Source organism: Panthera pardus, unplaced genomic scaffold, assembly GCF_024362965.1.
Source record: "Panthera pardus isolate Hobbes unplaced genomic scaffold, ASM2436296v1 HiC_scaffold_6, whole genome shotgun sequence".
NCBI lineage: Eukaryota > Metazoa > Chordata > Mammalia > Carnivora > Felidae > Panthera > Panthera pardus.
The window spans coordinates 135,840,244-135,866,011 of record NW_026526991.1 but is presented as its reverse complement, the minus strand read 5'-3'; the positions used below and the strand labels follow the sequence as shown (position 1 = coordinate 135,866,011).

The following is a 25,768-nucleotide window of genomic DNA, read 5'->3' as shown; positions in this document are numbered from 1 at the left end:
CCAAGAATTAAGTCAGGGAATGCAAAACCACTGGGTGCCTTGGAACCAGTGGCATCACTGGGCTGGAGGAAGGGCTGTCTGGTTTGTCCAGGTCAATCCCACTCCAGTAAATGTGCAGTTAGCAGGCACTGAGGGGCGGGGTTTGGTGTGGGTGGGGCCAGCTATGCTTTCCCTGAGGCCCCACCTTGGTGGTGATGGGGAGAAAAATGGCGACACCCCAGTCTCTCCTCCCTGTACCGGGGGTCCCAAACCAGTCTGTTCAGGCCATTCTCACAGTGCTACATAGGCACAAAGGGGCCTTTTTTTTTCCCCCCTGCTCCACAGTCTGCCATGCCTCCCTGGCGCGTGGCTGGGATTTGCCCCAATGTCTTAAAGGGTCCTGCTCTGTGCGCCCCGGTTCCAGGGAAGTGTCGCTCTGCACCACCGATTCATGGCCTCTAGCTGGCGGGCACAGGCAGTCTTTGTCCTTTGAACAGTTTATACCTTCTTCCCACCTCACTCCAGGGAAGGGACTGCTTTCTCCTGCTGCAGACTGTGCCTCTGAACTAGTTACCAAGCTGAGGGCAGGCTCCCCTCCTCCCCAGGTGCGCAAGCAGGGCAGCTGGTCCCTGTCTGAGGAAGCTCTGTGGTTAGAAATTGGAGCCTTCTCTGTGCCAGTCCATGGTTTTTCTCTTGTCCAGATACAGTCTTATGCTTCCCCAGCCACCCTTTCTCTTCCCTTTGTCTCTCTGCAGAAGGGGATCCCTCCCCTGCGTGCCTACACGGCCTGTTTTATCTCTCCCAGTTCACAACCAGAGCATCTATGGCCTGCCAGGTTGTCCTGGTGTGCCCCTGGAGACTCTCTGTCACTCTGCAGCCCAGACTCTTGGAATTCAATGTCCTGTGGCCTCAATACTGCTTTGTCTGAGGGACGAGGGAACTTCGGGTCCTCCTACTTCTCCACCACGCTGGATCTTCCCCCAACATTCATTCATTTTTGAGAGAGACAGAGCATGAGTGGGGGAGGGGCAGAGAGAGAGGGAGACACAGAATCCGAAGCAGGTGCCAGGCTCTGAGCTGTCAACACAAAGCCTGATGTGGGGCTCAAACTCACAAACCACGAGATCATGACCTGAGCTGAAGTCAGACACTTAACCGACTGAGCCACCCAGGCACCCCCACAAAAACGCTATTTGAAACCACAGCCCTGTGGCCCATCATGATGGATATAAAATAACATTATTGCTTGTATGAAATAACATTATGGAAGAAAAATGGAATATAAAAGAGCACTTTTAAGAAAAAGTGATTGCTCATAACTATGCAGAACACTTGGGTGTACATTAGTAAAGATAGATTATTTTGAATTAAACAAATAAGGAAATTATAGAAGACATTGTAAAATACTACATAGAAGAAAAGAAGAATATGGTAAGGTGGATCAAGAATGTTTTTTGGGCGGGGTGGGGGTGGGTGCGCCTGGGTGGCTCTGTCGGTTGAGCATCTGACTTCGGCTCAGGTCATGATCTCACAGTTTGTGAGTTCGAGCCCCGTGTCGGGCTCTGTGCTGACGCCTCGAAGCCTGGAGCTGCTTCACATTCTGTGTCTCCTTCTCTCTCTGCCCATCCCCTGCTTGTGCTCTGTCTCTCTCTGTCTCTCAAAAATAAATAAATGTAAAAAAAAAAATTAAAAAAAAAGAATGTTTTATGGGGAAGGTACAGCTTTAAATATGTTCTCACTGAGGGGTGCCTGGGTGGCTCAGTCGGTTAAGAGTCTGACTTCAGCTCAGGTCATGATCTCACAGTCCATGAGTTCGAGCCCCACATCAGGCTGTGTGCTGACAGCTTGGAGCCTGGAGTCTGCTTTGGATTCTGTGTCTCCCTCTCTCTCTGCCCCTCCCCTGCTCATCCTCTATGTCTCAAAAATAAATTAAAAAAAAAAACATTTAAATATGTTCTCATTGAGAAGACGACATTTGAACCAAGACATGGAGGTGAGGGTATTTACCCATGTTGGTAATGGAGTAGGGGTGGGGGAGAATCTCCAGATAGAGTGACAGCCTATGCAGAAGTCCTAAGGCAGAAGTGGTGTGCTTGGTGACTTCCAGAGCCTCGCAGGAATGCGGTGAGGGAGGGGAGAGTACTAGGAGAGGAGATCAGAGGTATCATGGAACACAACTACGTGGGGCTGCTGTAAGGACTTTGGCTTTTACCTGGTGTGAGATGGGCAGACACTGTATGGGTTTAAGAGGAGCAATGCACTTGGACTTATGTCTTTAAAGGACCTCCGTGGTTCCTGTGTTAAGAATAGACTGGGGGGAGGGTGGAAGGAAGGAAAGCAATGAGAGGGGTCCTGCAGCCATCTCCATAATAAGCAAGTAAGGAAATTAATCAATCAATAAATAAACATTAAACATTTTAAAAACCAAGGTTGCGCCTGAGTGGCTCAGTCAGTTGAGTGTCTGACTTCAGCTCAGGTCGTGATCTCATAGTCGTGAGTTCCAGCCCCGCATCAGGCTCTGTGCTGACAGCTCAGAGTCTGGAGCCTGCTTCAGATTCTGTGTCTCCCTCTCTCTCTGCCCCTCCCCTGCTCACACTCTTTCTCTCTCTCTCTCTCAAAATTACATAAACATTTTTTTTTTAATTTAAAAAACAAAATAAACCTTGCCACTTCCCTATCCTTCAGTGGCTCTCCACTGACTTCAGTGTAAAATCCAAGCTCCTGAGTGTGGTAATGAATGGAAGCTTCCTGATCTGGTCCCTTCGTCTTCCTCACACAGTGTATCGTATTGTTCCTCTTGTCACAAGGAGGTTGAGCCTTTGTGCTATTTCCTTTGCTGGGAATATTTTACTCCACATCTACTGTAGTTTGCCTATCCTTTAAGATACAGCTCAAGCATCTCCTTCTGAAGACAATCCTCGACGCCCTTTCTCCATCCGGGGTCAGCCCCTCTCTGGGCATAGTATTTATCACATTGTGTTGTAATGATCTCTTTGCTTATTGTGTTTTTTACCGGTGGCTTTCGTACTTAATGGACCCAGACTTGTTTTTCTTACCACAACCGCAACACACACGGATGGCATATGTTATTCTTTGTAAACCACCTAAGATGATTGTAGAGAAACTTGTCAGCTAAATTATCTGTGACACAAAGCTGGAACCATCTGTCAAGGCAGGATGCCCACAAACAGATGGTGAGGATAGAAACTCCACCCTGCGTGAATTCCAACAGCTGGAACCAATGTTCCCACTTCTGCTATCACTTCCTACAGCGAGACCACACCCAACTAAGATGATAAACTCATAAAGTGAACTGGCCAAGATGAAGCGGCTTCTCGTTCCACTCCCGGCACCATGAGTATCCCCTCCTGACCCTTGTCTACCGAGGAGCCCAACTTGTCCTTCACCATGGGATTCTTTCTTCCTCTTTACAGAAGATTGTCTGCCCTTTTTCTTCCACTCCCAAGCCCTCCTTATCTCATCTTCTGCTGAGGAGAACTTGGAAGAAGAGGCCAACCTTTAAAGAACCTCCTGCTTTCAGCTTTCTTTTTTGATTCATCCCTAAATAACTCTGGATAAAGCCAAGGAAGAAGGGGATAGAACCTGAGGGTTTAAAGATTGCAAACCCAAGATTTATCCGGGAGTCTCAAACTCAAATGCCCATAAGAGCCAGAAAGCTAGGTTGCTGGGTAGTGCTACCAGATTTTCCATTTTTGAAGAAACTTTGAAAATAGAGGTCCTCGTGGGAAATCTTCCAGTTTACAAATAGTGATTGTTGTTTTAGGGGAAAAAAAATAATCAAGACACTGTGCAAGCCAAAGCCCATTCATAGGCTTTGCAACATCTAGTATATAGAAATCTTGTTATTCAGACAGCTATTAAAAATTTTCTCTTCCTTCACCATGCTAGAAATCAGGAATAGTAATTTCCTGGAATGAGTTTGAGTCATGAATTTTAAAATCTTAGATCTATGACCAACCACAGTAGGTAACCCACAACCTCTTGGAACATTTTGCAGAAGTTTGTGTGTGTGTGTGTGTGTGTGTGTGTGTGCACGTTTTTTGCAGAAAGGACCCATAATTTCCATCAGCTTTTTCAAAAGAATTCTTGACGTAACCTGTTAAGAATAAAATGTCTATAATGTGTAATATTTCAGAGATATTGTAATTTCTTTTTAAAAAAATTTTAATGTTTCTTTATTTTTGAGAGAGAGAGAGAGAGAGAGAGAGAGAGACCGAGCACGAGTGGGGGAGGGGAAGAGAGAAAGAGGGAGACACAGAATCTGAAACAGGCTCCAGGCTCCAAGCTGTCAGCGCAGAGCTCAACTCAGGGCTCGAACTTGGGAACAGTGAGATCTTGACCTAGGCTGCAGTTGGATGCTTAACCGACTGAGTCACCCAGGCGCCCCTAGATATTGTGATTTCTTAAACGTAACAAATCTGCAAATGACAAATGTAAGAAATTTACATTTCTTAAATGTAACAAATTTACCCATGTAACAAATGTAACGAATTTACTCAAATCTGTAAATTTAAGTTGAAACATAAACTATTTGTGAACCTAAAATTATTTTATTTTATTTAGTGTCACAGTTAGAGTCATCTCTCTTGCTCTCTCTCTCTTCCCCTAAATGATTTCTGGAGCTATGTCATAAACAGTGTGTTTAAAAACACCTTAATAATTGTGACTATTGGAAATAATCCAAATGTCCATCAATAGGGAAATGTTTGTATGGATTATATAACATGCATACAAGACAATGCCATAAAGTTATAAAAAGATTTTGCTCTCCTATTAACGTGAAAGATCTCCAAGATATAGCGTTAACAAAACACATACGCAAACAACATGCAAAGCTGTGCATAGCACACTACCTCTTGTGTTAGAATGGAGAAAATAAAAATATATTTGCTTGTAATTGCACACATATTCAGTACTCAATGGAAAAGCACACAAGAGACCCACGCATGTTCTTCCCTATGGAGGTGGTAACTGGATAGTTGGGAGATGGGGATGACGGGGGGTGTTTCAACGTATACCTTTATTTTTACTTCTTTTCCTTGAAGCATAATTGACATACAAGATCCTACTTGTTTCAGGTGTATGTCATAGTGATTTGATATTTTTATACATTACAGAATGATCCCCACGATAAGTCTAGTTCCTGTCTGTCACCATATAAAGGTTTCACAATAGTGAGTATATTCCCTGTGTTGTACACTACCTCCTCATGACTTATTTATTTTACAAGCGGAAGTTTGTACCAATCAATCAATCCCCTTCACCTATTTTTCTCATCACTTCATTCCCCTCCCCTCTGGTAACCAACAGTTTGTTTCCTGTATCTAAGTCTGTTTCTGTTTTATTTGCTTGTTTTGTTTTTTAGGTTCCTCATATAAGTTAAATCATACGGTCTTTGTCTGACTTTGTCTGACTTCACTTAGCATAATACCCTCTGGTCCCATTCATGTTGTTGTAAATGGGAAGATTTCTTTCTTTTTTTATGGCTGACTAATATTCCATTATGTACATATACAACAATTTATTCAACTACAGAAGAACACTTGGGTTATTTATAGATCTTGGCTATTGTAAATAATGCTGCTGTGAACAAAGGAGTGCGTAAATCTCTGCAAATTAGTGTTTTCATTTTCTTTGGATAGATAGCTGGAAGTAGAATTGCTGGAATTCTGGTAGTTCCAGTTTTAATTATTTTGGAACCCCCATACTCTTTTCCACAGTGGCTGCTCCAATTTACATTCCGACCAACAGTGCACGGGGGTTCCCTTTTCTCCACATCCTCACCAACCCTTTTATTTCTTGTCTTTTTTATTTTAGCCATTCTGATGGGTGTGAGGTGGTATTTCGTTGTAGTTTTGATTTGTATTTTCCTGATGATCCATGATGTTGAGCGTCCTGTCTTGTGTCTGTTAACCATCTGTATGTCTTCTTTCGAAAAAATGTCTGTTCATGTCTTCTGCCCACTTTTTAACCAGGTTGTTTTTTTGACATTAAGCTTTGTAAGTTCTTTATATTTTTTGAATATTAATCTCTTAAAAATTTTTTGAAACATATTGTACAAATTATCTGCTTTAAAAATTAAATTAAAAAATCCTCATGAGGACATTAAACATCTTGTTTTTAAAACAGAATTTTTAATTCATGGGTGATTACTTTTTTTTTAAGTTTATTTATTTTGAAAGAGAGAGAGAGAGCAGGAGCAGGGTAGGGGCAGAAAGAAGAGGGAGAGAAATTACCAAGCAGGCTCCGCACTGTCAGTGCAGAGCCCCATGTGGGGCTTGAACTCATAAACCGTGAGATCATGACCTGAGCCCGAATCAAGAGTCGGATGCTTAACTGACTGAGCCACCCAGACCCCCCGCCCCCTCCATGGGTAATTTTTTCTTTAATTGAAACATGTAAAGCCAACCGTTGTGATACAGTTTTACAGATATGTTTTCCAGTGAAAGTTTACTTTGACCATGTTATTAGGGAGACTTCTAGTATAAAGTGGCTGTTTTTAATTAATAATATACCTAATTGAAATAGGCTTCTAAACTGAAAAGGTTTCCGAAAATGGTTAACCAATAAGAGATTTAAAATCTAACATTCTGGTAGACTGAGAGGCTCAGTTAGGCAAGATTGTTGCACACCTAAAGGATAGTTCTATGTTCCAGATACTCTCTTTACATGCTTTTCCAAAACCAACAGACACTTTTTGTTTGTTGTTTTAGTTGCAACAACTGAAGTGCTTTATATCTTTTGACTCATTTTGAACAACCATAAAAGGAGGGGATGTGCCATTCTTCACACTTCCTCCTGCTTGCTAGCTGAGATGCGGACCTGATGATGGGAGCCCCAGCAGTCATACTGGAATTTGAAAGAGATAGTAAATATCTATCTTATTTGTCATTGTTATTTTTCTTTTTTCTCTTACTAACAACTCAGTGTTATCTTAACAACACACCTAAAAAGAGAAACTACGTTTCAGAAAGGCTTGGGTTTTTTCCCTTCTAGATTTTCCGTTTATTAGCCATGGTATTTTCCTGTCCCCGATGGAAGGAAAAATATATAGTATATTCTTTATTTTCATCATTTTTAGTGTACGATTCCCCCTATCCCCACACCTTCATTACCCCTTACTGATTTAAAATAAATTTTATTATATTTCACTTAAAAAAACATACAATTATGCTGTATTTTTAAAGAAAAGGAAGTCTGTTATTGTTATACACAAACTTCATAAATAATTGAACTTATAATACAATTGAAAGAACATTTTAAGGTTATAAGGTATATAAGATTATTCTGATGAGTCTATCTATAAAAACTTATTAATATTGGTCCTTTCTGGGGAACCTGGGTGGCTCAGTCAGTTGACTGTCTGACTCTTGATTTCAGTTCAGATCATGATCCCAGGGCCGTGGGACTGAGCACCGCATCAGGTTCTGTGCTGAGAGAGAGCAGGAGTAGAGGCAGAAAGAAGGGGGAGAGAGATCCTCTCTCTCTCCCTCTGTTCCCCCCACCCCCGCCCCACTCACAGTTTCTCTCTCAAAAAAAAAAAAAAATAGTAATGGTCACTTCTTAATTTAACCTGGTGAGTTCAATTTTAGGGAAAAATTCTGACTAGTCATGTTACCTACCTAGCCCAATTTATAATATTTTATGATTTAGGTCTTTGAGGCAACATGTGGTTCTACCAGTGGCCTATATCATTCCATTTGTAGGTCATATCTGAGTGGCTGTTGACCACCATCTCGTTAGCTGGGTCTACTTGCTCACCCAATTGCTATACTGCATAACTCAGGTGCACTCATTACAACACTGAAATTTGCCCCATTGATTGACTCTTCCTTTCACGAGGGATTTCTCCATAGCATGCAGTGCTGTGTGATAGCATTTTACCCATACCCACGGTAGAACTTCTTTCAAAGTTGGAATTAGTCCTCTTAAACCCTGCCACCATTTTATCAAGTGAGTGTCTGTCATATTCTAAATACTTCATTGTCATTTCAACAGTCTTCGCAGCGTCTTCACCCGGAGTAGACTCTATATCCAGAAACCACTTTCTTTGCTCCTCCGTGAGAAGCAACTCCTAACCTTCTCACGATTATCACGTGACTGTACCCATTCAGTCCCACCTTCAGGCTCCACTTCTGATTCTAGTCTTCTCGCTCTTTCCACCTCATCTCCAGTGACTTCCTCCACTGAGGTCGTGAGCCTCTCACAGTCATCCACTAGGGCTGGAACCAACTTCTCCCAAACTCCTGTGAGTGTTGATATTTCAACCTCTTCCCATGAATCATGAGTGTTCTTAATAGCATCTGGAATGGTGAATCCTTTCCAGAAAGTTTTCAATTTTCTTTGCCCAGATCCATCAGAGGAATGGCAGCGATAGCCTCATAGAATGTATTCCTTAAATAATAAGACTTGACAGTTGAAATGACTCCTTGAGCCATGGGCTGCAGCGTGGGAGTTGTGTCAGCAGCATGAGAACAACATTAATCTCATTGTCCATTTCCATCAGAGCTCTTGGGTGACCAGGTGCATTGTTAATGAGCAGTTATATTTTGAAAGGATTCCTTTTTTCTGAACAGTAGGTCTCAACAGTGGGCTTAAAATACTCAGTAAACATGTTGTAAACAGATGTGCTGTCACCCAGGTTTTGTTGTTACATTTATAGAGCATAGGCAGAGTAGATTTAGCATAATTCTTAAGGGTCCTACAATTTTTAAATATTTTTTAAAATGTTTTTAAGTTTGAGAGAGAGACAGAGACAGAGCATGAGCTGGGGAGGAGCAGAGAGAGAGGGAGACACAGAATCCAAAAGCAGGCTCCAGGCTCTGAGCTGTCAGCACAGAGCCTGACACAAGACTCAAACTCACAAACTGTGAGATCATGACCTGAGCCGAAGCTGATGCTTAAGTGACTGAGCCATCCAGGCACCCCTAGAAGACACTGCAGTCTTAAATGTGAAAGTAATTAATAACAGCTTCAAAACACATTAGCAACTGAAAGGAGAAATAAATCTACAATGATTGGAGTGCAGTCCCTCTCTCCTATCTCAGTATAGGACAATTAGACCAAAAAAATCAATATTAAGACCACAGAAGGCTGAAAATACTACCAACCAACTAGACCTAATAGATGTTGATAGAATGCTCCATCTGACAAAAGGATAATACGCATGCTTTACAAATGCACGTGGGACATTCCACCAAGACAGGTCATTTTCTGGGTCAGGAAAAAAAAAGATTTTATTATTAACCTCAATAAATGTAAAAGGATTCATACCATACTCTCTATAGTCTCTGACCACAACATAATTTAAGTGGAAATAGTTAACAGAAAGATACCTGAAAATTCTGAAATATTTGGAAATTCAAAATATTTCCAAATGATCTATGGGTCTAGGAAGAAGACACGAGATGAGATAGAAATGTGTAACTAAGTGATATGAAAATACAGCATTTCAAAATGTGTGAGATGCAGCTAATGTGGAGCTTGGAGGGAAACTTATCATATAGAGTGCCTGTATTAAAGAGAAAGAAAGAGGGGTGCCTGGGTGGCTCAGTCGGTTAAGCACCAGACTTCAGCTCGGTCGTGATCTCACGGTTTGTGGGTTCAAGCCCTGCATCGGGCTCTGTGCTGACAGCCTGGAGCCTGCTTCAGATTCTGTGTCTTCCTCTCTCTCTCTGCGCCTCTCCTGCTCGCTCTCTCTCTCTCAAAAATAACTAAATATTTAAAAACTAAATAAAAAAGAGAAAGAAAAATCTCAACTTGATTATCTCAACTTCCACTTAAAGGAAGGAAAAAATAGGGCAAATAAAAGTAAAAGTAAACAGAATCAAGGAAATAATAAAGATATCAGCAAATCATTGAAATTGAAGCAGAAAACCAATAGAGAAAATCAAGGACAATAATAGGTAGTTTTTAAAAACAAGGAGTAAAGTTGATAAACCTATAGCCAGACTGATTTTTTAAGTGACAAAATAGATAAATTACTGATAATATGAATTAAAAAATACATGTCACTACAGATGCCACAGACATTGAAAGGATAATTAGAAATATTAAGAGCAACAATTTGGTAACTTACATGAAATGAATAAATTCAACGAAAGACAGAAGCTGCCAAAAATCACCCCAAGAAGAAATATAGAACCTGAATATACCTACATTTATCAAAGGAAGTTAGTTAAACACCTTCCCACAAAGAAAACTCCAGGCACTGATGGCTTCAACAAAGTTCTACCATTACCCTGATACCACATGAGCAAAAGCATTACAAGAAAAGAAAATTGAGAAGCATGTTTTTCACCAAGTTAATGCACAAATTCTTCATAAAATATTATGATAGGGAAAGACAGGATTCAGCAGGCAGAAAGGGAGAGGCTAGGACTTGAAGGTCCCTGCATGGGGAAAAACACATATTTTAAAACATTCCTTCTGGGGAACATCTGACCTGGAGCAAAGTCCCCCAGGCATAAAGTCCTGTTAAGAATGTGACAGACACCACTTACTCCCCCTCAGGTTTTCCTCAGGAATTTGACAAATAAAGGACCTGACTAAAAATAAGTAGACAATAAAAGGCATGACCCACAAGGACGGTATGGCCCTAGAGCACCGCTGATACAATGGAAACGAGCCAATCAAAAATGAATGATGAGGCATTTAGAGTCAGCTAGCCAATAACAGTAGAACCTGAGAAGGAACAGGGGAAGGAGAGGGGCTGACCCAACCCTGTGAAACAAAGCCCCTTATCTATAGTTCCCTCTCTGTGAAGAGAGCCATCATACTATTCTTACTTTCTGATTTTATACTCTAATAAAATTCTTGCCTGCTGCTCACTTTATTCTGTGTCCACCTCTTCATTCTTCCAAGCAGGGAGACAATGAACCCCAGGTATTGAGGTAAAGAATCCTGCAACAATATCAGTGTGAGAAATAAGCCCACCGACCCAATCAAAGGAGGGACGAGGAGACTCAGAACACAGTGAGGTGAGGCTTCTTTAGTCAACATTCTTGCAAGAGCAGGTGTCTGCACGCTCCAGGCAGTTACAGCAGACAATTTATCTCCTAGCACCCAAGTCCCTCCCCTGCTTCCTCATTGGCTCCTAACACACAAACCCCTCCCCTGATTCCTCATTGGCTCCTAGCACACAAGTCCGTCCTCTGGCTCCCCATTGGCTGATACTACAGAGCTTACAGCCTTACCTGGATGTCGCCTGTACCCATGTAAGGCAAACAGTAGTCTGATTGGGGGCACCTGGGTGGCTCAGTCCTTTGAGCTTCTGACTTTGGCTCAGGTCATGATCTCAGGGTTCGTGAGTTGGAGCCCTGCATCTGGCTTGCTACTGTCAGCAAGGAGCCTTGCTCCTGCCAGCAAGAGGACAGATCCTCTGTCCCCCTCTCTCTTTGTCCCTCCCCACTGGTGCTCTCTCTCTCTGTCTGTCTCTCTCTCTCTCAATCTCTCCCTCAAAAATAAACAAAACTTAAAAAAAAAGTAGTCTAAAAAAAAAATAAAAAAGCAAAGCAGTCCGACTGGGACAAACGTACCTTCCCTAAAGTGACACAGAGATTTTCAGTCCTTGCTCCCTGTGTTCTTTGGCACATGCTCATTGCAAAGCCAGGAAAATAAACCTGCCAAACAGAGAGGGGGAGAAGAATAGGAAGTGAAGGATTTAAGGGTTTGGGACTCCATTGGTGCGGGGGGGTGGGGGGTCATACATATTTCCAGTAGGTTGTAAACCTATTGTTAATTAGACAGCACAGCTTTCATTTGGTATTTCTGACAATGAATCATCTCCCTTACTTCTCACAGAAAGGAAACCCATTAGAGAGATTTCCACAAGAGGAATCTAAATGTCATCATTGTGGAGTTCAGTTTGCAGTGAGGACAACAATTTTGACTTAAAGTCAAGATTGAAGTGTGTTCTTGCCTCTTTAACAAAATAACCAAGCAAGCAAGCAAACAAGAAAGAAAGAAAAGCCCACATCATTTAACCATTAAGGACTTTGAGCCTAGACAAGTTAAGAACTATGGATCAATACACCTTTTGACAGGAATAGGACTTAGAAAATAATTAATGGGTTTTTCTGTCATCTTTCTGAGACCACAATGTTTACCTTTGTTAGCCTGGGGTATCCACGTTTCATGGGGAGTGGGGAGATGCGAGTTTAAGATTGTTATAGGAGAAATGCAAAGAAAAGATGAAGTGACCAAAAGTCATTGATTCTAAAATACACATTTGCCCCGCATTTTTCACATTTCTAAAGCAGATGCATTTTATAGACTACGGTGTGTTGTAATTTTAGTGGTAATGCCCTTTCCTTCTTTCTTTCTCTTTCTTTCCTTCTTTCTTTCTCTTTCTTTCCTTCTTTCTTTCTTTCTTTCTTTCTTTCTTTCTTTCTTTCTTTCTTTCTTTCTTTCTCTTTCTTTCTTTCTTTCTTATTTTCTCTTTCTTTCCGGTGCATAAAATAATGATGAATCTTACAATTGATAGCATCTTGGATTTAATGAAAAATGGTGATATCTTCTGATATCCAAAATAGGATTAACATTTTTAGCTGATAAATACTTTATATAATGAATTTTGAACAATGCACACACCCAAACCTGTATCAAGTCATAGGGCATTTTCAATACTCCAGAAAGATCTCTGATGTCCCTTCCCAGTCAGTTCTGACACACAACCCCATCCCTGCAAGACCATTCTGATTTCCTTGATCATACATTAGTTTGCCTGTTCTCAAATCATCTAAATATAATCATACAGTGTATGGTCTTTTGTGTCTAGCTTCTTTTGCTCAGCATAGTGTTTTTTGAAGTTTACCTTGTGTATATCAGTGATTTGTTTCTTTTTATTGGGGGGGTAGGATTCCATTATTGTATATACAATCTGTTCTCTCTCCTATGATGGACATTGAGTTGTTCCCAGTTTTTGGTAATTATGAATAAGCTGCTATTAACATTGTGTAAAAACACTTTGTGTGTGTGTGTGTGTGTGTATGTATTGTGTGTATATATATATATTTATACATGTATACATATAAATGTATATATTGTATGCATATTTATAATGTATCTTTATATAAATTATATATGCATGTCTATATATATTACATATGTATATACATATGTATGCTTTTGTTTCTATGAATTTATATAGATAAATATCTATATAAATTCATAGACAGAGAATATACTTATATATATTTTTATAAATTTCTCTTAGAATTATTCTAGGCATAAAAGTTCTGAGTTATATTGTAGGAGTGCATTCAAGCTTTAAAATTTTTTTTAAATTTTTTTAATGTTTTATTTATTTTTGAGAGAGAGACAGAGCGTGTATGGGGGAGGGGCAGAGAGAGAGGGAGACACAGAATCTGAAGCAGGTTTCAGGCTCTGAGCTGTCAGCACAGAGCCTGATGCAGGGCTCACACCCACGAACCATGAGATCATGACGTGAGCCGAAGTATGATGCTTAACTGACTGAGCCACCCATGCACACCATAAATAGCTGATCTTGATTCGTTATTATCATCACTAGTGTTGATAATTTGCACAGCCACCACTCATTGAGTACTTTCTAGATGTCAAAGACATTAAATTTTTTGCATACAGACATTTCATTCAGGCATCGAAGAAGTGAATACCTACACTTTACAAATGCAGACATGGAATTACCAGGAAGTTACATCAATTTTTGTGAAACAAAAATTGTAAAAACGGTGTAAAACACTTTTTCTTGTGTGCTTCACAAACTATCCCAAAAAGGATTTTGGAGTGAAAGATTAAATAGGGTTTTGGCCAGGTTATGTTCTTGAGAATTACCAGCCATGCCCTGTCTAGCATATTGTGAAGTTTGGTGGCTAGCTTTTTAGAGTTTTATTCATTTTTTTATTTTTTATGTTTTGCTTTTTAGAGTTTTATATGTGAAGTGCAGACACCATGAACTGGGCGAGGGGGAATGTCTGTCCCTTTCTTGTCCAGGACCTGGTGAGGCAAAGGTAGGTAGAGAGGGAGGCAGGTCACGATGGGGTCAGATGTAGGGGATTCCGAGGAAAGAAGGCCGGCTGACTTCTCAGTTGGGGCTTATGTAAGATGTACCTCTCGATCTGTCCCCACACCAGCGTGAGGCACAGCCATATGCCCCCCCACCCCCAACCCAGGCTGTCCTGTTTCGGGAGCAAAGAGACTCTGCAGTCGGGACACAGAAGTTCGTCACAGTCTGGCCGGGAAGCTTTCCAGCGGGCTGAGTGTCGGGAGGGAAGCCTAGACAGCTTAGGTGGGTCTCAGACCCCCCCAGAATGGTCTCTGAAGCTTGTCGGGACAGAGGTGAATCGAGGTCCGCAGGGAGGAGATATCGGGGTGGTGGTCACACCTAGAAAGTTAGGGGCCCAATTCATGACCGGCACAGCTGCAGCTGAAAATTCCAGCTGGGCGATCAGTACGGGGGTCTGGAGAAAGCAGAGGGTGGATCTGGGGGACCCTGACTCTTTCCCATGGCTATGAAGTTGAATGAGCCTGCAAACCATCTTTGGGCAAGAAGCAGAGAGAGGGTATTTGAGACACTGAGCATTTTTATTAAAAAGAGGCTGAACACTGCCCACAGGAATTGTTTAAATTGGATAGGATATTTTGTTTACTTTGTTTTAACTTTCCTGCCAACTAGTGGGTGAGGCTGATTCATTACGGATTAAATACCGGGGCACCTGGGTGGCTCAGTTGGTTGAGCAACCTACTTCGGCTCAGGCCACGGTCTCGCGGTTCGTGAGTTCGAGCCCTGCATTGGGCTCGCTGCTGTGAGCACGGGACCCACTTTGGATCCTCTGTCCCCCGCTGTCTGCCCCTCCCCTGCTCACTCTCTCTCTCAAAAAAATAAATAAACAAAAAATAAATAAAAGCTACAATTTCTACGTACCTCTGCATGGTAGCGCATCAATCAGAATCAGGCAGGTTGGGCTTCGGTGGCAAACAGTCGTTACCTATTAGTGGCTTATAACAACACAAGTTTGTTTCTTTTTTTCAACGTTTTTTTATTTATTTTTGGGACAGAGAGAGACAGAGCATGAACGGGGAGGGGCAGAGAGAGAGGGAGACACAGAATCGGAAACAGGCTCCAGGCTCCGAGCCATCAGCCCAGAGCCCGACGCGGGGCTCGAACTCACGGACCGCGAGATTGTGACCTGGCTGAAGTCGGACGCTTAACCGACTGCGCCACCCAGGCGCCCCCACAAGTTTGTTTCTTATTCAAGCTACGTTTATCACAGTTTGCCTAAGACCCTGCTCTGGGATTTCACACTGCGATCCAGGCTCACAGAAAAGCTTCTACGTGGAAACTTGCTGTTGCAAGACAGGTGCTCTCTCTCAAAGTTTCATTCAGCACAGATGTGGGAGAGAGGCACGTCACATTTTGCTTTTAATTCCAGTTAACATACAGTGTTACATTAGTTTCAGATGAACGATACAGGGATTCAGCAACTGCAGACGTTACCAGTGACACATCATTATAAGTGTGCTCTTAATTCCCTTCACCTATTTGACCCATCTCCCTGCCTACCTCCCCTCTGGTAACCATCAGTTTATTCTCTATCGTTAAAGGATCTGTTTTGTGGTTGTCTTCTATTTTCTGTGTTCGTTTGTTTTCTTAAATTCCACATATGAGTGAAATCATATGATATTTGTCTTTCTCTGATTTAGTTCACTTAGCATAATACCCCTTAGATCCATCGATGTTGTTGCAAATGGCAAGATTTTATTATTTTTTATGGCTGAGTGATATTCCGTTATATATATATATGTGTGTGTGTGTGTGTGTATATATATGTGTGTGTGTGTGTGTGTATGTATATATATATATATATATATATATATATATATATATATATATATATATGCCACACCTTCCTTATCCAATTCATCTATCAGTGGACACTTGGGCTGCTTCTGTAATTTGGCTATTGTAAATAATGCCGTGATAAACATCGAAGTGCATATATCTTTTCTAATTAGTGTTTTTATATTATTTGGGTAAATACCCAGTAGTGGAGTTGCTGGATCATAGAGTAATCTTATTTTTAATTTTTCGAGGAGGCTCCATACTGTTTTCCATTGTGGCTGTACCAGTTTGCATTCCCACTGACAGTTCACGAGGGTTCCTTTCTCTTTTCTTTTTTTTTTTCTTTTTAAAAATTTATGTATTTATTTAGAGAGAGGAGATAGAGACAGACAGACAGACAGGGTGTGAGCCGGGGAGGGGCAGAGAGAGAGAGAGAGTCACAGATCAGAAGCAGGCTCCAGACTCTGAGCTGTCAGCACAGAGCCTGACTCAGGGCTAGAGCTCACGAACTGCGAGATTATGACCTGAGCCGAAGTCAGACGCTTAACCGACTGAGCCACCCAGGTGCCCCTAAATGTACTTTTTTGAGTGTTTTTTTTTTCCCTGACTGGATGTTGTGTTTTGTCAAATGCTTTTTCTGCATCTATTGAGATGATCATATTTTTTATCCTTTCTTTTGTTAATGGGGTATATCATGTTGATGGCTTTGCAAATGTTGAACCACCCTTGCATCCCAGGAATAAATCTCACTTGATTGTGGTGAATGATATTTTTAATATATTTTTGGATTAAGTTTGCCAATATGCATTGATTTTTGCATCTCAAAAATATTGGCCTGTAGTTTTTTCTCTCTCTCTCCTCTTCCTCTGTGTGTGTGTGTGTGTGTGTGTGTATGTGTGTGTGTGTGTGTGTGTGTGTGTTTTAGGTAGTATCTTTATCTGGTTTTGGTATCAGAATAATGCTGGCCTCATAGAATGAATTTAGAAGCATTCCTTCTTCTTCTATTTTTTGAATAGCTTGAGAATAGGTATTAACTCTTTAAATGTTTGGTAGAATTCACCTGTGAAGCCACCTGGTTCTGGGCTTTTGTTTATTGTTTTGGTTTGTTTGTTTGTTTTTGATTACTGATTCAATTTCATTGTGGATAATTGGTCTGTTCAAATTTTCTATTTCTTCCTGATTTGGTTTTGGAAGGTTTTATGGTTCTAGGAATTGATCCATTTCTTCTAGGTTGTGCAGTTTGTTGACATATAATTTTTCATAATATTCTCTTATAACCCTTTGTATGTCTGTGGTGTCTGTTATTTCTCTTCTTTCACTTCTGATTTTACTTGAGTCCTCTCTCTCTGTCTCTCTCTTTCTTTGATGAGTCTGGCTAAAGGCTTACCAATTTTGCTGATATTTCCAAAGAACCAGTCTTAGTTTCATTGATCTGTTCTATTGTATTTTTAGTTTCTATTTTGCTTATATCTGTTCTAATCTTTATTTCCTTCTATCTACTGGTTTTGGGTTTTGTTTGTCCTTCTTTTTCTAGCTCCTATAGGTGTAAGGTTAGGTTGTCTATTTGAGATTTTTCTTGTTTCTTGAAGTAGGTCTGTATTGCTATTACCTTCCCTCTTAGGACAGCTTTTGCTGCATCCCAAAGATTTTGGACTATTCATTTTCATTTGTCTCCATGTGTTTTTTTAAATTTCCCCTTTGATTTCTTGGCTGACCCATTTAATGTTTAGTGGCATGTTGTTTAACCTCTGTGTATTTGTGTTTTTTCCAGATTTTGTGTGTGTGTGTGTGTGTGTGTGGTTGATTTCTAGTTTCATAGCATTGTGGTCAGAAAAGGTATATGGTATGACTTGAATCTTTTAAGTTTTTAAAAAAATGTTTATTATTTACTTATTTATTTACAGTGCAAGTAGGGGAGGGGCAGAGGGAGAGAGGAAGAGAAAGAGAATCCTAAGCAGGCTCTGCATTGCCAGCACAGAGCCCAACACAGGGCTCGAACCCATGAACCACAAGATCATGACCTGAGCTGAAACCAAAGGTTGGACACAGACTGAGCCACCCAGGCACTCTTCAATCTTTTTTAATTTGTGGAAGCTTGTTTTGTGGCCTAACAGGTCACGTTATTCTGGATAATGTTCCATGAACACTTGAAAAGCATATGTATTCTGCTATTTTAGGACAGAGTGTTCTGAATATATCTGTTAGATCCATCTGGTCCAATGTGCCATTCAAAGCCACTATTTCCTCATTAACTTTCTGTTTGGATGATCTATTCATTGATGTAAGTAGGATGTTAAAGTCCCCTCCTATTACTGTATTACTATCAGTTACTTCCTTATGTTTATTATGAGCTGCTTTATGTTTTTGGGTGCTTTCATATTGGGTGTATACATGTTTATAATTATTATGTCTTCTTGTTGGACTGTTCCTTTTATGATGATATATATATATAGCATCCTTCTTCTTCTCTTGTTATTTTTGCTTTGAAGTCTATTTTGTCTGATATTAGTATTCTACCCCAGGTTTCTTTTCACTTCCATTTGCAAGATAAATCCTTTTCCATTCCTTCACTTTCAATCTCCTTGTGTCTTTAGGTCTGAAATGAGTCTCTTGTAGGCAACATACAGATGGGTCTTGCTTTTTTATCCATTCCATAACCCTATATCTTTTGATTGGAGCATATAGTCTGTTATGCCCAGAATTCGTGATCCCCAAAGACCGCCAGGGAGCCAAGTCCGATGAAAAGCAAAAGAGCCTTTATTCGAGCTAGCTCGAGCTCAATCCCCTATGTGCACCGACGCAGTGGTGAGATACCGGGGAGAGAGAGTTTCAAAAGGACAAAGGTTTTACTGGGGCCTAGGGGCAGTTGGTGAGGTAATGGCTGTGGCCTCAGCCAATTGGCTGGGGAAGGGTCCGAGTCCTGTTAGGCAGGTGAGGGGGGGTTTACTCAAGGGGAGGAGGTGTGATCAAGGTGAAGGACACAGAACAAGATGGAGTCGGCCGGCGTAGGCCCGCCCTTTCATTACCCCCTTGTCATGTAGCTTACGGACCCAATCATGGGACCGGCTGCATTTATGGTGACAAGGGGAACAGAGTTTGGAGGTTTACACAAAGTTCTGGGAACCAAGTGTCCCTGGGATGTCTCTGGGACGTCTGATTAAGTATTGTCCCTGAGCTGGTATCTATGATTTGCCAGGTGATGTTTTGGGGGGCATGGGGACTTCCGGCAGCATGAGCAATGACAAGCAGAGTTAACAGAGTTACCAATATTAGGTGGGTCGAATGCGCTGTAGCTTGAGCTTGAGTGGGTTGTTTTGGTCCCGACTGACGGCCCATCGCGTGACGAAGTCCTTCTGGATCAAGGAGGGGTCCGCTGGCTGAACGTGGGTGTGATGGACCCAGGTCGCAATGCCGTCTACTTTGAGAGTGGTGGGGGTTGTCAGCACCACGATGTAGGGTCCTTTCCAGCGCGGCTCGAGGGTCTCTCGGTGGTGCCTCTTGACATAGACCCAGTCTCCAGGCCTGTACTGATGAGGTGTCAGGGTTGGGCCGGCCTCGTAGATGGCACAGAGGCGTGGCCAAATGTCCTCGTGTGCCCTCTGGAGCCCTCTCAAGGAAAGAAAAAGTTCTTGATCTTTAAACTAAAGGTTGGGAATAATAGGGGGTGGCCTGCTAAACATGATCTCGTAGGGAGTAAAACCCAGAGTGTAAGGAGTGTTTCTAACCCGGTAAAGGGCATACAGTAGGAAAGTCACCCAGTCCCCGCCAGTCTCCATGGTTAATTTGGCAAGGGTCTCTTTTAGGGTTCTATTCATTCTTTCTACCTGTCCTGAGCTCTGGGGCCTATAAGCACAATGTAATTTCCAGTTTGCCCCCACCACCTTGGCTACTGCCTGTGTTACCTGTGAGATAAAAGCTGGTCCATTGTCTGATCCTACCATGGCAGGAAAACCATACCTGGGTAAGATGTCTTCTAGTAGCTTCTTAGCCACCATCTGAGCCGTTTCATGCTTGGTTGGGTATGCCTCCACTCAGCCAGAGAAGGTGTCTGTAAATACTAAAAGATATTTATAACCATACTTTCCTGGCTTGACTTCAATGAAGTCGACTTCCCATTGGGCTCCTGGTCTGGTGCCTCTAAGCCTGGTTCCTTTTTTATTTGATGTGGCTCTCGCGTTGGTGAGTTGGCAGGTCTTGCAGGCAGATACAACTTGCTCTATTTTGGTGTCCTGTTGGTGAATCTTGATTCCGGCATGTCGGATTAAGTCTTTTAATTTTCAGGCCCCCATGTGAGTAGACCGATGCGTGTGCTCTAATATTGAGACTCCGAGCTGGTCTGGCAGCACGAGCTCCTTGTTAGGTGTATACCACCATCCCTTTATCTCCTGGGCCATGGGGAGTTTCTTGATCCGCTGTAACTCCTCCTGGGAGTATTTGGGCTGGTCTGGTAAAACTGGGTCTCCCGGGTCCGGTAGTTGTATGGTCATGGTGGGGACTGAAGTAAGGGCGACTGCCTTGGCTGCCTGGTCAGCCTTTCGATTACCTCTAGCTACTGGGTTATCAGCTTTTTGGTGCCCTTGGCAGTGGATAATGGCTAGCTTGGCAGGAAGCCATAAGGCCGTAAGCAGGTTAAGTATCTCCTGCTTATTTTTTATAGTCCGTCCTTCTGCCGTCAGTAACCCCCTCTCCTGATAAATTGCCCCATGAATATGAGCTGTGACAAATGCATAACGGCTGTCTGTGTAGATGTTAAGCCGTTTTCCAGCTCCCAGCATCAGCGCCTTGGTGAGGGCTATGAGCTCTGCTCGCTGGGCTGACGTTCCGGAGGGTAGAGCCTCCGCCCATACGGTGTCTGTTTCAGTGACCGCCGCTGCACCCACATACCTGTGTCCGTCTCGCACAAAGCTGCTGCCATCAGTGAACCAAGTAGCCTCGGCATCGGGGAGGGGCCGGTCGATCAGGTCCGTCCGGAATCCATGTACTTGTTCCAGGATTCCCGCACAGTCATGTAGTGGAACACCTAGGTCAGGGTCGGGCAGCAGGGTTGCAGGATTGAGGGCTGCACTGGGGTGGAAACGCACTCGTGGAGGGTTGAGTAGGAGGCTCTGGTAATGAGTCATACGTGTATTGCTCATCCATCTATCAGGAGGCTGTTTCAGGACCCCTTCAATGGCATGTGGGGTCGTGATCCAGATCTCCTGTCCTAGGGTCAGTTTGTCTGCATCCTTGACTAGGAGTTCTGTCGCCGCAATAATTCTTAGGCATGGCGGCCAGCCGGCAGCCACTGGGTCTAGTTTCTTGGACAGGTAAGCCACTGGGTGGTTCCAGGGGCCTAAGGCTTGAGTTAGAACCCCTTTTGCTATTCCCTTATGTTCGTCTACAAAGAGGTGGAAGGGCTTCGTAATGTCTGGTAGGCCCAGGGCTGGGGCACTTAGGAGGTCCTTTTTTAACTGATTAAAGGCAGTTTCTTCTTTTTCAGCCCATTTAAATGTTTTCCCCTCTTTGGTAGCTTCATATAGGGGCCTGGCGATCTCAGCAAAACCTGGAACCCAGAGGCGGCAGTAGCTGGCTGATCCTAGGAATTCCCTCACTTCTCTTCGGGAGGTGGGAGTAGGGATCTTTAGGACAGTTTCTCTTCTGGCATCTGATAACCACCGCTGTCCGCCCTCCAGGATATATCCCAGGTAACTTACCCTCTCCCTGCATATCTGAGCCTTCTTCGCGGATGCCCGGTACCCTAAAGCCCCCAAGGTAGCCAGCAGGTCCTGGGTCCCTCGCTCACAGTCTTTGGCCGTGTCGGCAGCAATCAGGATGTCATCTACGTACTGTAGGAGGGTGAGGCCAGGGTGCTCCCTTCTGTACTCACCCAGGTCCTCGTGTAGTGCCTCGTCGAAGATGGTGGGTGAATTTTTGAATCCCTGAGGTAGCCGTGTCCAGGTGAGTTGCCCACTGTAGCCCTCCTCCGGATCATGCCACTCGAAGGTGAACAAGGGTTGGCTCTGGGGTGCCAGCGGCAGACTGAAGTACTTTAAATCTAGTTCAGTATACCAGACACTGGAGGGCGCCAAAGAGCTCAAGAGGGCTGGGAACAGTTGGGCGTATGTCCATGACCCTCTTATTTACTTCCCGGAGGTCTTGTACCAGTCGGTATTCATTTGTGTGAGGCTTTTTGACCGGCAGTCCTGGCTTGAGCTCTACCAGGACCGAGGTCCTGTGAGCGGCTAGTCCTATCCCCCCTGTCTCTGCCCAAACCGAGGTGAATTCTTGTAGCCATCTGTCTATATTATCCTCTCTCGGGAGCGCCTCCTGGTGGAGGCAGTATTCATCCTCCAGTTTCATGGTCAGGACCTGGATGGGGTGGCCCTTGCCATCAGTGACCTGAGGCCCCCCTTGTCTGAAAGTTATCTGAGCTCCAATCTTGGTCAGTAAGTCCCGTCCTAACAGCGGGTAGGGGCATTCTGGTATTACCATAAAGGAGCGGCATACCTGGCCCGTCCCCAAATCTACTGTTCTTCGGGTAGTCCATGAATACTGACTCATACCAGTTGCCCCTTGTACCCAGGACTTCTTGCTGGCTAGTTTTCCTTGTGGGGTGCGGAGGACCGAATGTTGTGCTCCCGTGTCGACGAGGAAGTCAACAGGGGTCCCCTCCGCTTTAAGAGTTACCCTGGGTTCGGGGAGAGGGTCCGAACCCTGACTCCCCTAATCACTTAGTTCATCTAGCTCTAGGGCTTTTACTCGATCAGTCTTGCTTCCCTTCCCGCCGGCCCCCTTTTCGGACAATCTCGGGCCCAATGCCCTATCTCCTTGCAGTATGCGCACTGATCTTTCTGCAGCCTCTGCTTCCCCCCCTTCGTGGTTCCTTTACCTTTTCTTGCATCGTCTGCCAGCTGCCGGAGATGGTGGTCTCGTTCCTCAGGGAAGTCAGCAGTGGTAGCTAATAGTATTCTGGCCAGGTCTCGAGTCTGCTTACTGCTGGCAGCCGCCATGGCGCGAGCCTGCTTGTCCTCAGGAGGCTCCCGGTTATTATATACCTTTTTGGCTACCACCAGTAAGTCCTGCAGACTTTTTTCTCCTAGTCTATCTATTTTCTGTAATTTTCTCCTAATGTCTATGGCCGATTGGTTTACAAAGGCCATGATAACAGCTGCCTTGCTTTCCAGAGCTTCTGGATCCATGGGGGTATAGGTACGGAATGCCTCCATGATCCGTTCTAAAAAGGCAGCCGGAGATTCATCTTTTCCCTGCTGTACATTTCCTACCTTGGCCAAATTGGTTGGCTTTCTAGCAGCCATTCGGAGACCCCCCATTAGAGTCTGGCGGTAGACCCGGAGCCTCTCCTTACCTTCTGCCGTGTTGAAATCCCACTGGGGCCGAGTTAAGGGGAAGGAGGCATCTATCTGAGCCTGGTTGGTGGTGGGATTCCCGTCTGCGCCCGGAACTAGTTTTCGGGCCCCATTGAGGATTCTTTCTCTTTCTTCAGTCGTGAACAGGACCTGCAAAAGCTGCTGGCAATCGTCCCACGTGGGCTGATGGGTAAAAAGAACAGAGTCTAATAAATCAATAAGCCCTGCCGGTTTCTCGGAAAACTTAGGATTCTGAGCTTTCCAATTGTAGAGGTCACTAGTGGCGAGAGGCCAATAGTGATGGGGCTGATTCCCCTCCGCGTCTGGGGGTCCGGTGGCTCTCAGGGGCAGAATAATGGAGTTGGCGGCGGCAGCGGCAGATTGCTCCCTCTGAGCCCTTTGTCTGGTAAAGGGCGGGCTTCCCACTGGAGCGTTTCCGCCTCCTGCTCTCGAACAGTGTCTGCCTCCCCCGGAGGGGAAGGATGGTGTTCTTCCGGCATCCTAGAGGGGTTATACAGGGGAGGAAAAATTAATTCTTCAGCCCCCCCTTGTAGCACAGGGTAGAGGGGTGCTGAAGGCTGGGTAAGACTTTTCTTCTTCTTTGTCCCCTGCAAAGCAAGAATGGGTTTTGGGTCCGGGGGGAGCAGGGCTAGGAAGGACTTAAGCCAAGAGGGTGGGTCTTCTACAAGGTCCTGCCAAGTGATAATGTAAGGGAGCTGATCAAGATGGCCCGTCTTAGGCCGAGAGATGACACTCCTGACTCAGTGGATGGTAGGGGGGTCGAAGGTCCCCTCTGGTGGCCATCCGACATTCAAAGTTGGCCACTCGCTAGAACAAAAAAACTGCCACCGACCCTTTCGGACTTCCACACTGAGGTTGTTAGCTCTTCCCCTCACATCCTTAAAGTGATCAATCATACTACTTAGAGGAGTAGTCTGAGTCTGTCCCATAACGTCCGTCCAGTAAGTCCACAGAACAAAACAGAGAAACACAAAAACAGACAAACAGAGGGCCCCTAGAAAGTCTTCCAACTCCATGGAAGCAAAACTGAAAGCTAGCTTAGACCTTTGAGGGGATTCCACGTCCCTCCAAAACCGATGAGGGGATTCCACGTCCCTCCAAAGACGACGGCCTCACGCCAACCAGCGAGAGTGACCCGCCCCGTCTCAGACCTTTGAGGGGATTCCACGTCCCTCCAAAACAGATGAGGGGATTCCACGTCCCTCCAGAAGGGAGGATCGGAACGTCTTCCAAAACTCCCAGCCCGTGGTCCTCCAGTGCATCCACTTAGACCGCGTCGGGCACTACCAGAATTCCAGAAATGAGCTCACACAGAAAAGACAGAACAAACAGACAGACACTAACCTTGGCCAGTCAGGCTCTCTGGGTCGGGGGTCCCTCGGGGATCTTGAGGATCCCGGGCCGAGCCCCCAAATGTTATGCCCAGAATTTGTGATCCCCAAATACCGCCAGGGAGCTGAGTCCGATGCAAAAGCAAAAGAGCCTTTATTCGAGCTAGCTCGAGCTCATTCCCCTACCTGCACCGACCAGGGATGAGATACCGGAGAGAGAGAGTGAGTTTCAAAAGGACAAAGGTTTTATTGGGGCCTAGGGGCAGTTGGTGAGGTAATGGCTGTGGCCTCAGCTGATTGGCTGGGGAAGGGTCCGAGTCCTGTTAGGCAGGTGGGGGGGGGGGGCGGTTACTCAAGGGGGGGAGGTGTGGTCAAGGTGAAGGACACAGAACAAGATGGAGTCGGCCGGCCGGCGTAGGCCCGCCCTTTCATAGTCCATGTACATTCCAAGTAACTATTGATATTTTTGTATTTAGTGCCATTTTGTTATTCTTCTTTTAAGTTTGTTTTTGTAGTTTCTTCCTATTCCTTTCTCCTCTTGTTCTCTTCTCTCCTGGTTTGCTGGATTTCTTATATACTTGGATTTCTTTATTTTTTGCATATCTATTACTAGTTTTTCATTTGTGATTTCCATTAGGGTTACATACAACATCCTATGCATATAGCAGTCTATATAAAGTTGGTAGCTTCGGTTTGAACCCATTCTAAGAGCACTAAATTTTTACTCCCCCACCTCTACATTTTAGGTGTATGGTATCACATGCCTATGATAAAAATCCTTGACTGATTTTTATAGATATATTTAATTTTACTGCTTTTGTGCTTCCTCCTTTTATTACTCCTGCTCGTGGTTATTCCTTACCACTCAAAGAATCCCCTTTAACATTTCTCGTGAGGCTGGCTTAGTGGTGATGGATTCTTTAATTTTGTTTGTCTGGGAAGCTCTTTATCGCTCCATCTATTCTGAATGGTAGCCTTACTGGATAGAAGATTCTTGATTTCAGGGTTTTTTCTTTTAGCACTTTGAATGTATCATGCTATTCCCTTCTGGCCTGCAAAGTTCTGCTGAAGAATCTGCTGATTGGGCTCCCGGGTGGCTCAGTCAGTGAGGCTTCTAACTCTTGATTTTGGCTTAGGTCATGATCTCAAGGTTCTTGGGATTGAGAGCTCTGTGCTGACAGCTTGAGATTCCTTCTCTCCCCCTCTCTCTCTCTGCCCCTCTATTGCTTGCTCTCTCTCTCTCTCAA

At 43.9% G+C, this 25,768-nt stretch overlaps 2 protein-coding genes across 2 annotated transcripts in view; one reads left to right on the top strand and one right to left on the bottom strand.

Annotated features, from left to right (window-relative positions):
* Window positions 1-25,768, top strand: part of FBH1 (F-box DNA helicase 1) — a 183,398-nt gene that overhangs the window by 134,146 nt on the left and 23,484 nt on the right. Inside the window, exon 23 of the transcript XR_002083248.2 lies at window positions 6,714-6,868. The gene's annotated coding sequence lies outside the window, so the exon portion shown is untranslated. The remainder of the gene's footprint in view (window positions 1-6,713; window positions 6,869-25,768) is intronic.
* Window positions 14,277-23,973, bottom strand: LOC128775016 (uncharacterized). The gene is made up of 4 exons (XM_053895385.1): window positions 23,931-23,973; window positions 22,629-23,507; window positions 19,153-19,430; window positions 14,277-14,441 (listed from the first exon to the last, which is right to left on the bottom strand). The coding sequence occupies exons 1-4, from the start codon at window positions 23,971-23,973 to the stop codon at window positions 14,277-14,279; spliced, it is 1,365 nt and encodes a 454-aa protein (XP_053751360.1).

What these genes read in the sequence shown, in the direction of transcription:
- LOC128775016 (XM_053895385.1), bottom strand. Translation starts at nt 23,973, where the DNA reads ATGGCCACCAGAGGGGACCTTCGACCCCCCTACCATCCACTGA. An exon ending in ACCCCCCTACCATCCACTGA is followed by an intron (nt 23,508 to 23,930) that starts GTCAGGAGTGTC and finishes TGCCCCTGAGAG; the next exon opens with CCACCGGACCCCCAGACGCG. An exon ending in TCAGTGCGCATACTGCAAGG is followed by an intron (nt 19,431 to 22,628) that starts AGATAGGGCATT and finishes TTTCCTTGAGAG; the next exon opens with GGCTCCAGAGGGCACACGAG.